Consider the following 12,896-nt stretch of genomic DNA (forward strand, 5'->3'; position numbering starts at 1 on the left):
GAGGATGAACTTTTTCCCTTCAGAAAATGAAGCTGTTAGCTGCTCTACTAGAATTCTGCAGCCAAATGGATAATACAAAATGTTGTTCTTATCTCTGAAATAACCCCTTCACAAAGAACCCCAAATAAGCAAAGACAATACCACTCCCCGCTAAGAAAAACCCACTGAAACCTCAAAACTTAAACTACCAAAAAACCTCTCTACTGACCAGCCATCAACACAAAAACCAAATCTCCCACACATGTTGTGCATTAGTAGAAGCAAGCTGTGGACTGTGATGAAAGGAGTAGCTTGAGCTTATGTCTTCCCTGTTGAGGAAAATGGCAGTGCTGTGACGAACTGTCAGGTTTATAAAGTTAAAGGTCTTTGTCTCCACTTTCCAGGGGACATTGTGTGAGGGGGGTGGGCGAGAGTGTTTTTTTTGTTATGAAAACTGTTTCACTGAGGAGATAACTGTTTAATAGATCTGTTTTAATCTGAGACTTAGTGTGCTAACTTTGTTTTCAGTACAGCTTGTCAGATGAGATTCGCTGCTTTTCTTTGGCATCACCCAGTTCGTTGTCCAAAGCTGTGCTTTTAGTTGTCTTGGCATTTGAGAACTTTTTCCAGCTCTGCCACAAGGCTGACTCTGGCTGAGAGAATTCTTGCTGTTTTTTTCCTAATACAGAATTGATGTGAAAACACTGTTGCTCATGATTTTAATCTTAAAGCTTAGTGACATCTACGTAAACAACAACACAACTTTTGATTTTGGCAAACTTAATTTTTTGTTTTGCATTAGACTACTTCAGAGACTTTCTGGTATGTTCTGAAGTAGTAAATCTTTGCAAAAATGTCAGTCTTATTCTTTATTCAGAGAGGTGAGATTTTATAGCTCAGAATTTTTTCTAGTAATGGTGGATACTGTAGGAATAGATCTTTATGGCTTACCATGTTGTGGGTTTATATATACTGGTTATGGACTTTTTGCATCTCCAGATAGGTAAACACTTAACACCTATGTCAAACAGCAGAGCTGACATGCTACTTTGCTATTTTGATATGAAGTGCAGCAGATTTGGAGAATCTGCCCAATATTTTGGATCATCATGTTTCTGGCATCCCTTTCAACTGATGTGTCGAGGCTATTTGTTTCAGTGTAGCCTAATAACTTCTTCTGTCCTCATGCTTTGCATAATCTCTTGTGCCTGTTTAAGTGGTATGGAAGCAATTAGTTTATTATTTGGGGGAACTTCCTGAATAATGAGTAAGGTAATCTGAATCACAGCATCTGAAGGACGGGTTATAGCAGAAGTTCGTTTGATCCATGTAAAGGGACCAGTGGAGCTTTCACTGTTGCTCAGGAGGTTAAGTGTTTGACCATTGGACTTAAATTGAAGATTTGACACTAATATAATTTGTCAGATGTCTGTGAGCAGAGAATTCCAATGTGAGGTTGCAATTCTGGGAAGCAAAGTGCCATTTAGGCACTTTTCTGTCAAATGAGTCCATGCAGTGTTTCTTATGTTAATTTACTGCTACTGGTATCTTTTTAAGTGGGCACCTGTCCATGTCAGGGGCTTTGGCTGTGCTCCCCACCAAATACTGTGTGTACACCTGTGTTACTTTGGAAAGCTCAGGAAAAAGAACTGTTACAGTGTAATTTGTCCTTTGAAGAGGCTACATTTTAACTGGCTGCATGTTTTACATTTCAGATAGAAAAATAATCATTACTGTGAAATGAATTTCTGATTCTGGTTTAGTAGCTGTTACTTTTACAATGCTGTTTTACAATCGCAGCAGTTTAATTTCTGACTAACACACATACTGGCATCCACATAATTATTGTAGTGAAGCACCCTTCGTTCTGCACCCTTCATATTCATGGGTTGATTGCACTGTCATTAAGCAAATTTCTGTTTTAATAGATGCTGATCATTGTTTTTGTTTAGGAATGAATTAATGTTTCATTTTTTTTAAAGACAGTGAGAATTTATAGTATACAAAAAATATTGGATAACCTATAACAATGTGATTTTGCTTTTTCTTCCCAGGTATGAATGCTGCTGTGCGCGCAGTAGTACGCATGGGAATCTATGTAAAAGCCAAAGTGTATTTTGTTTATGAGGTTAGTTTTTGTTTTATTCATTCTGTGTTTGTCTTCTGACTATACTTGATTTTTTGTGGAAATCTCATGGAGAGTGAATAGTACAAACTAAAAAATGTTGTAGATGTCATTCCCTTTCATCATATCAATGTTTTATTTCATATTTTTTATTTTTGTGGAAAGTACTTTTTACAAGGTATGTGCTAAAGGTATTTAATTTAAAAGTTGTTGGTGGTTTTTTTTTTTTTTTAATATATGGAATGCTTCATGTGAAACTTGAACGAAGCTTGAAATACTCAGAAAACCAGAGGTGGTTGTCACCTAGCAGTGAGCTATGTATGTGTGTACTTGTTAGATGTTTGGCCCAAAATATTGCACTTTGTAAACACCTTCCTAAACCTGGTTAAGTTACTAATTCTTAACCCTTTGACTTTTCCCCAGTTCATTTTCCTAGGGTATGATAAGAATGTGCTATTGCCCTCATACCACAGATTACCCAACTTGTTTTTGATCGAGAGTACTGTCAGGCTGGTGCCTCTTTTCCTGGCTTATAGGTAGAAAGTTGTAAGTGAAAAAACTCCAACCAACAAACAAAAAACACCCCACCAAAAACCTGCACCATCAGTAGTGTGTCCAGACATCAGAATTTTGTGGCTGAAGCTTATGACTGCATGTGCACGAACAGTCTTAACTTCTGTAACAATTATTTGATATGAAAAAATGATGAGACAAGTTTAATGTAAATGCCAAAATACTACTGTGTATGTTTTACTGGAAGACTAAGTTATAGTTAGACTTCCGCCTGAAGAACAGTTTCAGTTTTCATAAAATTTGCAGATTAAAAAATACAGTAAATATGTTTAGCAAGAAGTCATTCTGTTTGCACTGGAATTCCTGTTCAGCTCCTTAGAAGTTTGAGGTGATTACAAATCGTAATAAACATTTGGTATGGGGCAAAACTTGGTAGGCAATATTCCTTACTGTTTAATATATAAATACGGAGTGCTAGAATTCATAGAAGTGCTAGGAAAGTACTGTGGTTTTAGATTTGCGCATGCAAAATGTACAATTTAGCTTTAAAAGGTACCTATTAATCTATTCTCTTTCTGTGTCTGCTTATTCCTATAGTTCATTTACTAAAGAAATGTGAAGTATATTGAAATGCAAATAAGCAGAGCACTCTGCTCCAAAATTCTTTTGTACTACAGTGCAACAGCAAGTAGCTCTGAATACTTAGTGTGTGCTAATTACAAGGCCGATCCCTAGAATTCCTTCAGTGTTCAGCTGTTTTGCAGGCTTGCTGAAATGGGTCAGATACTTTTGTGGAAATAAGGAGGGTTTTTTTGGCTGTTTTTAAAGGCCAGAACGTGAATTTATTTATTTTTTTTTTAAATTATGTTTGACTTACAAATTACCATCTTTGTAGTTCATCTTACAGCATGTTTACTTTTGTCACCTTTAAAAAAAACCTGGTTTATATCATAAAGTGTATTCAAGGGTAAATTTCCAGAGAAATTTGGATATTTCTGTTTTTCTGAACATAGCAAAACTGCACTATTTAAGTTATGTTCCTCTGTTAATTGCTAGAGTTTGCCAATGTGAAGTCAGAGATATTTCTGAATGAAAATCGATTGTAAAAAGAAGTTAATGTTGGACTTTTGAGTTTCCATTATATATTGTAATTCGATCTTCATTGTAACAGTGTAGTCTCTTGGAGAAAAATGCACATTTCACTGTAAGTATGGGTAATAGCTCTGAAAGAGATCTTTGCTTCTAGATTAGTCTACTCAGTTCTATGTTTCAGGAAGGACTGAACGCTAAACTTTTTTCCTCTCTCACTCTGTGTTAATTAAAATATTAAGTCAGTTTTCTTTCACAATGCATATAAGTACTTCAGAAAAACACTGTTGCAAGCTTTGAAATGAAACTAGTAGTCAATTTCAGCACTTTGAAATAGGGAACAGATGCAGGGACAAGTGTTATGGAAGGTAAAACTCTTAGGGTAAGGCTTGTCACTGATAATGCGTATTATAAGCCCCTGCATGATGTGTACAGAGGAGATACATTTTTATATATTCTTGAGGTTATTTTATTTAATGCTTTTAATAAGTCCTTGTAAATTAGAGTTTATCAAATGCAGACATCAGTGTGTAAAGCAATGAGAATAATATATTTTTAGCCCACGTTTTGAGTAGGCATTTTAACTAGACGCACATATGTCAAGGTAAAGTGATACTTGTATTGAAGCTGCTCTGAAAAAGTGAAGAAAAAACCTGAAATGGCAACATCTGAAAGGTGAAAAATGTTTTCTTATTTGGAGCCAAAAATGGAGTTAAAGGTCTCAGCCTTTTCAAGCCTACTTTGCTCTACTTGTCATATGCTCTTTTTCTCCTGTAAATTTCCCTAAGAACTTTTCACTGTTAAAACCATCTGTTTTCTACAGTTGTGGCCAAAAGTAGCTCCATATTCTAAGTAAAACAATAACTCTATTTACCTTTTTTTCCTAAATCCATTTTTCTTCATTTTGTGATGAGAGAGAGAGATTACCAAGATAAATAAGTAAAGATTGGCAATGCACTATATATAAGTAATTTTCTAGACTTTTTAGAGTTGGGTTGACCAAAGAAAGAAACAGGTAGATGTTGGAATTCATGGGCTATTTGGACATACTTTGATTCCCAAGGGGCAAAAAACCCCAAAACAAACTCATGTGAAAATAAAAGCTATAAAATAGTTTATATAAAAACTATAATTTATTATATTTAACTCTTGTATCTTCATTTAAATTAGCACATTTGAAAATTTTGCTATTAATTCTTGGAAACGGTGCTTACTCTATACAGTTGCCCTAGTTTCATATTTTAACCTTTTAGTATTTAATTTTAGTATATAAGCAGTCTGTAGTTGCCTTCACTCACTAGCATCACATTATTCCTCAAATCTACCCCAATCTGAATTAAAATTTGAATACCAGTGAACTTATTTCTCTCGTGCTGTGAGAATATAGGAGATGGAAGTACATGTAAAACTACCAGGCTGCTCTAGGAGGCTAGTTTAAATTCTTAGTTATCTTAGTTTTTGGTTTTGTTTTGTTTGTTGTTTTTTTTTTTTTTTAATTGAGAATGAGAAGAAAAAGCGATGCCTCTCATTTACGGCAATTCATTTTAGAAACTGAGGTCTTAAATATAATATAATACAAATAACCTGCCCTTTTTCCAGGATTGAAGCACATAGTTCCCAGTGGATGCGTGCTCTTACTACTAAGCTATGGAACTTTTAGATTCTGCATCTTGATTAAGAATCTTTTTCTCAAGAGGCCAGCATTGGAAATGCAATGGTACGGCAGTCACGGATTTCTGTGAGGAAAACTTCATGTCTTTTATGTGGTGGTTTGTGCACTCAGTGATGCTAGTATTTTGCGTTGTTGAGCAATAGCTAAAAAAAACCTCAGTAAGTAAACTTAAATCACTGTTAAAGCCCCAAATGTCTCATATGTAACATATCAGAGATGGGTTACTCATTTTCAAAAACTTTGGTTTGTAGAGTTAAGACTGGAAGCAAGGTTTGCTGTCTCTGCCACTCTCTCCAGGAGTCACAGTGTATATGTATGTACCCTGTGAACATATGACTGACAGAGATTTCCTCTTGTTTGTCTTTGAATATTCAGATTTTGGGTAGAGGAAGGAATAAGCATAAAATGGGGTTGATCTTCAAGTATAGTATTTGCTGTATTTTTCAGTTTGCTTCTTTCCATTCTTGCCCCATAGTTTTAGTATCTTAGTACCCAAGCTGCTATTTTTAGAATCTAAGTAGGATTTTTTTTTTGAAATGTAAATTTACAGGTCCCCTCTTTTTATTAAGGTCTGTATTCACATCTGTCGGTGACTTTCAGTAACCAGACAATTGTTAAGTGTTGAACTATTTGATAAAATTAAATTCCACCTTTAAAATGGATTGCCCTGTCCCCAGGTTAGCATCGGTGTTTAAATAACTAAAATGATAAATGGAAATCATGATCATTATTAATACTTCAGTTGTAATTGGTAATTTTTTTCCCTATAGATAGTCTAGAAAACTATTTTAATTCTATGGCTTTTGTATCTCTTAATGGTAAGGAAGAACAGCATGGAAATTCTAGCTGCATTTTTCAGAGCTAGCTTACTTGTACTACTTGGCAAGCAGAACGGAGTTAGGAAAAGCTAATGTAACAGTGAAAATGGATCAGGCCTGTTCCAAAAGTTCCCTGTCCTTACACTGTAGTGGGAGAAATTGTTAATATTCTCACTTGACTACACAGAGGAAGTAGAACCAATGTGGACTCCTGACTCGAATGCATGAGTTCTTTCAGCTTTAAAGATGCATGGGGTGGGAATCTGTCACAGCTCATCCTTAACCTAGCTGTAAGGTGTTTCAAATTTTACAGGCAATTTCAAATAGTAGTATTTGCTTTTCCCTATGTTTTAGATTTGTTAATAAAATACAAATTGGGAATTTTCATCCATGAGTCTTATAATATGCATATAATTATGTATATATTTACTGTATATAATACTTTCTTGGATCCACTTTCTTTATTTTGCCTCTCAAGTAAAAATGGAAGGTGAATGATTGGAGCAAATATATGAGCTGTGTATATTTTTTGTCAGCTTGTAGTACAGCTTACTATAGTCAGTGTTACAAATTGAGTTGGGATGCAATGCCACACTATTCTTTCAGGATTTGCCTATGAATCTTTGTGTTGTTGTAGTTGTCACTAGGAACACTGACAGGAAAAGCTTCCAATCTATTACTGAGTGATAAAAGGAGAATCAGATTCTTTGCTTTAAGAAACAAAAAAAAGCAAACTTGTGATAAAGTGAACTTACTATTTATTAGCTTTTATCAAGTTCAGTTGGATCTACTGGAATGTTTCTGTCTGAAGATGTATGTGCGTTATCTGAGAAAGATTTTTTTTTTAACTTGATATGTAGATTAAGCACTACTTCTTTTCCAACTTGCTCTAATTTTGAAGGCATAGTGCAAATAGCTTCAAGTTATTATGTGTATACATTGGTGTACATGGCAGTATGTGTATACATTAGATATCAAAGTTATCTGGAGAGTGTACATAATATTGAAAAGATCTGTTGAATGACAGAAATTGGAGATATAGGTTGTTTTCCACCTAGCTGTTTCTTTAGTATTGCTTGATCATCTTATATGTAAATTCATTAGCCAAGTCTCACTGAGCAGAAACTGATACTCTTTCTGCTTGGAATCTGTACTGGAATCCTAGAAAGCTTAATTGGAGTAATTGGTACTTTTGCTTAGTCCAGGTTATCTTTATATTCTTATCCTATCATGCTAGTGAGGGACTCCAAGCATGATATAGTATTTGTATAATATATATGGCTTTTTAAGCCAATGTAGGGTTAGTACATTTCCAAATTACTGCTTGCTGCGTAAAATCTACATATAGTCTAGATTGTGCCAAAGTAAGTGTCTCCAGTTTATAATGTCAGTTTAGCTGTCTTCTAAACTCTCTTATATTTCTAGTTCTACCTGATTTATTTTTGAGAACTCTAAAACTAGATATGTACAGTCTTGCAAGAACTGTATACAGAAGAAAGGTTAACTAATTGTTCCTCAGCATGATTATCCATATGTACACATAATCTAAAAATGGAGGCATAAACATGGCTTTGTTTATTTTTGTTTGGTGTTTTGGGTGGGGTTTTTTGTTGTTGTTTTGTTTTTTTTTCTTTAATGTGGCTTTTTTTTTCTCCTTTGTATTTAAATACATGTCAAAATGTTGAACAGTAACTCCAGTTTTATTCTAGTGTCTGTATCAGTTAGGTTTTTCCAGGTTAGAACTTTGCTGGTTGGTTTTTTTTGGTGTTTTTTTGGTTTTTTTTTTTTCAAATCAGCGTTCATAATATCACCTAATGGAAAAGAATCTGTAATTGTCACTATCTTTCTGATAGTATTTATGCAGAGAGTTAACGAAGCCAGGCATAACAGTACCCTTCAGATGCTCACTGGATAGTTTTCCTTCTTTCAACTAAGTGTAGTTCTTTCTATATTACAGCATGCATTGGTTTCTGAAGACCATTTGAGTTAAGGTATTAAGGTTTTCTTAAATGCATCACTAAAAGTTGTATTTTTCTAGTAAATTTCTTTCATCTATTTATTGTGTAATTGCCTCCAAAAAAAATAAAGATTATGTGACCTGATTTCTTCTTCCTTAATGAAAACTTTTTTGTTGTTGCTCTTTATTTTGTTTTGCTTATACTTACCTTGCAGGGAAAAGTGTACAAAATGTTACAAAGATAGATATTTTTTCAAAGATCATGACCTCAGGCTGAGGTTATGTTTTTAGGAAGCACATTTTGTAATGCTTTTCAAAGTTCTTCCATCTTTGTAGTTTTTAAAAAATAACTGAATATTTAAGGAGAAATATGTTGCCATTCTAGTTTATAAGCTGTGTAATCTGTGTAAAATACTACTTTATCTTGAAGTTGTCTTTGGAACCGTTCTTTTAGGAAGAGGGTTTGTTTGGCTTCCCCCCCCCCCCCCAATGTGATACCTGCTTGAATGTGGTTTCATTTAGTATTTTTTTATTCAGTGTTTTTAGTTACTTAAAGTTGCATTAAAATATACAAGGTGAGTATTACTGCAGTGGAAATGTTACAGTTTTTCAAATCAGACTTCTGAAATACTTCTTCTCTTTCAGGGTTACCAGGGAATGGTGGATGGAGGTGATAATATTGTAGAAGTTTCATGGGAAAGTGTTTCAAGTATCCTGCAAGTGGTAAGTGTTAGGGGGTGGGACCCAAACCCTCTCTCTTTAAACAGGAAACCAAAATTCTAGAGCCAGGCAATCACTGTAGTTATGCATTCAAATTCTATGATGACTTAGTGATCAGCACATACCACTTTCAGCAGAGCCTGATTTCTACAGTATGGATATTTGAAACTTTCTAAAGATCTTTGTGTGGTTTTGTGTTTGGTGCACAGAAATAATCTTGAAAAGCTTTGTCATCCATATTGACAAGCCTATATTTAATAAAAAAGATATTATAGGGCAAAAATAAGAAACAACTGTGTTTTGTAAGGAAAGTGTTTTCTTACAAAAGCCTGTTGGCTTCCTCTGTAAGTGGATTTAGAATTATAGTAATGGGCGTAATTACAGCGTAGTTCTCCAGAGCTCAGATAATAGCAGTGACTTTGCTTGTGCATTTGTATTACTACGTTCTGCAAGGTGGCCATTTGGATATCCTTACAATTTTCCTCAGCATGGTAATGTTACCTCTCCCAGAGCAGATGCTATGTTTGGCGAAGAGGCCTTAGTGCTCTCCAGGCTTTCTGAAAACTACCTCCAGGTGAAGCGTGGGTTTCTTTGGAGCTTTCTGTAAAGCTAATATAATAAACATAAAGCAGTTATCAGAGAGAAAAATAGATTTTAATTCTTTTTTTTTTTTTTTTTTAAACAAATACATAGCCTGGAACACTGTGGCATATTTTGTCCGTGTATGTTTGGTTTTTTGGTTGTTTTTTTTTTTTTTTTTATCCCCTATCTTGTAGAATCTGTAATCTTATGATTAAGAGAAAATTGAGATGTCGTGGCCAAGCCACACAGGAGCATAGGCAGGAGCAGGATCTAGGCATCTTATACATGTATATAGCATACATACTGTAAGAATAACACCATTTTCAGCCTGATTGCTAGGAATACAACAGACCAACCAGTGAAGCTGACGATGTGTCTTAAAGAACATGTTTTCTTGTTTAGATAAAAGATTTTTCAGCCCAGCCTATATTTCTGTTTAATCAAAGCAAGTTGTAGTACATTGTTTCAAATACATAATCTCTTTTCCTCTTACACCTATGTTTATTTAAGTATGCAAGTATCTCTTTTAGATGTTTTTTAGTCCTGATTGTTATGTTTAGGACATCTCCATGTGTACACTTCTACTTTTTTGTCTGGGAGAAAGCTGAACTGCTTCTATTCCACTTTTTGTTTCTCTTCCACTAGCAGCTGTTCTGTATTGCAATGTAGACAGTAATGCCCAGGACTGGCTTGAGAGCTGAAACACCTATTCATAGGGTAAATCATATCAGTACAGCCTCTGCCAATTTGAGCTCAAATTTAGATTGGATGAATGATTATTATAAGTTAAAGTGAAGGAAATGTTTGTGCAAAAGCGAGGTAATCATTTCCAGATTTGTTTGCAGGAAAAAAAAAAAGGTTTTGCAGTCTTAATTTAATTTTTTACTGTGACAATAAATAAGGCAAAAACTAGACTTTTCTTGAGTGACTGAACAACATAAATACAGAAGATTTGTAAATGACTTGTTTTCAGCAAGATGCCCAGCAATTTTCAGTAACGGGGCACTTCAGTCATTTCTGAAATAATGACTTACATTTTTGGAGGAAGCTCTCTAGATCATATTAATAAATACAGCAGGTAAATTAATAACACAGAAAATTTAACATTAGTCTGATCTGAAAGGAGGTTGTAGAGAGGTTAGGATCAGTCTCTTCTCCCAAGTAACAAGTGATAGGACAAAAGGAAATGACCTCAGGTTGGATCAGGGAAGGTTGAGGATGGGTATTAGGAAAAATTTATTTCTTCACCAAAAGGGCTATTTAACGCTGCCCAGGGGAGTGGTGGAACTGCCATACTGGAGGTATTTAAAAGACAGGTAGATGTGGTGCTTAGAGACGCGGTTTAGTGTTGGTTTTGGCAGTGTTAAGTTGATGGTTGGACTGGATGATCTTAAAGGTGCCTTCCAAACTGGACAATTCTATGATTATATATGGCACTAAATGTTGATGCAGTTCTTTCCGTAATTGCGTGGAATGACAATAAATACTAATTTTGAGGTTTAAGAATATATGTTTTCTGTTATTGTTTATATATTTCATGATATTAGTGGAAAAATGTCACGTCTTGAAGCAAATTCATCTCAATTCTTGACTACTTGGTATCATATCACTGTTACTATTGTCACCACATATAGGTAATAACTAGATAATTAATTGGAATGCTACTGAAATTGCAAATCATTTAACATTTCTTTCAAGAGTAGCTCTTTATCAGTCATTTTTGAATGTTTTTTTTCCCCCTTTTCCCTGGTGTCTGTATCTGCTCTTGAGAATGTCATAACCACAGGTTTGAAAATTCTATGTTTTGCATTACTTTTTACTCTCTGTAAAATTAAAGATGGAGGTTACGCTACAATATAACCATTCATCATTAATCCACCATAAAAAAACCCCAATAAAATACTGGATTGTAAATTAAAACTGTTATACTTCCTTTTCTAGGGAGGTACAGTTATTGGTAGTGCACGCTGCAAATCCTTTCGTACCCGGGAGGGCCGCCTGCAGGCAGCCTACAACTTGGTTCAGAGAGGAATCACTAATCTTTGTGTGATTGGCGGTGATGGTAGCTTAACTGGTGCCAATCTGTTCCGCGAGGAATGGAGCGGACTTCTAGAAGAACTGGCACAGAAAGGTAAGTTTGCATTTAGACGGTCTAAATTTCTAGTCCAATCTCCGGGGAAGTTGTGTAGATACATAAACTGTATCCAGAGGATATTTCTTAAGTTCCAAAATCAAATGCATACATTCTAGGAAATTACATGGTTCTTCATAAAGTAATAGTTTTTGATTTCTGTACATCCTCTCTTCATATGCCATAAAGGTTCAGAAAGGCCAAAAAAGTTACTGGGTAACAGGTAAAAGCCTGTGGCTTTTTCCCCCTGTTACGAATAATTTTCAGGGCCTGAATTTTTAACCTTCTGCTTGAAAAGGCCTTTGCCCTCAAATCCAAATTAAGATGGTAATTCTGCATACTGCATACTTGGTTGTTACTAAATTATGATGCTTTCCTGCCTATATGTCACTATTTGTTTAAGATCAGAGCATTAAGTGGCAGTTGCTAAAAGTGCATCCGGCCCAGTAGTGTCTTTGATAGCATCAAGGAGAATGCATAGGGAAGAGTAAAAGAACAGAACGAGCCTAAATAATGCTGTGTGGATGCTGTATGTTATTTGTAGTATATAAATACTCTGATAGGTTCCATCCATTTCTGTCTTCAGGACTTCCTGAACCAGATGCTGTTAGCAGTCCTTAATGAATTTCTCTTCCATGAATGTATACAGTCTCCTTGAAAGCATACAGATTTTTGTTGAAAACATTGTGTAGCAAGGAGTCATACAGCTTCACTGAATGATGAAGATTGTGAAGAATCTCCTCCTGATTATTTTGATCCCATTGGCTTCTAGTTTCATTTGATGTCCTATAATTTTTGTGTTAAAACAGTGAATGATCAATCCTGCTTCCTCTCTGCATGCTACTTGAGATTTTACAGCTGTCTTATTTTCCCTTCATCATCTCTTTTTCTAGATGGAAGAGCCCTAGTTTGCTTAGTTGTTCCTTATATGTAAGTTCTATACCTTTGATCATCTTTGTTGCCCTTCTCTGAACCTTTTCCAGTTCTACCATGTCCTTTTTGAGGTGGGGAGGACCACAACTGCACCCAGTATTCAAGATGAGGGCAAACCATGGATCTACACAGTAGTATAATGAACTTTGCTTTGTTCTCTATTCTTTTCCTAATATTTTCTAATATTTGGATTTTTTTGACTGCTATCAGCTGAAGCTGATTTATTAATGCAAACAGCATTATTGTTTTATTATGCTGAAAATAGCACTATTTTGTTTGTGATGTTAGGGTACATTTTTCATGTGTGTTAGTTTACATTTATCTACAATGAATTCCATCTGATACTTTACTGCTCACTGTCTTGCTAGTCGTCTTCA

General features: G+C 35.0%; 1 protein-coding gene across 1 annotated transcript in view; it reads left to right on the plus strand.

Annotated features, from left to right (window-relative positions):
* Positions 1-832: 832 nt before the first annotated feature.
* PFKP (phosphofructokinase, platelet) overlaps positions 833-12,896 on the plus strand; it is a 39,102-nt gene continuing 27,038 nt past the window's right edge. The window contains exons 1-4 of the mRNA XM_009895119.1: positions 833-860; positions 2,034-2,107; positions 8,799-8,876; positions 11,397-11,586. Coding sequence (XP_009893421.1) covers positions 833-860; positions 2,034-2,107; positions 8,799-8,876; positions 11,397-11,586 — 370 coding nt within the window. The remainder of the gene's footprint in view (positions 861-2,033; positions 2,108-8,798; positions 8,877-11,396; positions 11,587-12,896) is intronic.

This window comes from Charadrius vociferus, unplaced genomic scaffold (assembly GCF_000708025.1).
Source record: "Charadrius vociferus isolate BGI_N301 unplaced genomic scaffold, ASM70802v2 scaffold61, whole genome shotgun sequence".
Taxonomy (NCBI): domain Eukaryota; kingdom Metazoa; phylum Chordata; class Aves; order Charadriiformes; family Charadriidae; genus Charadrius; species Charadrius vociferus.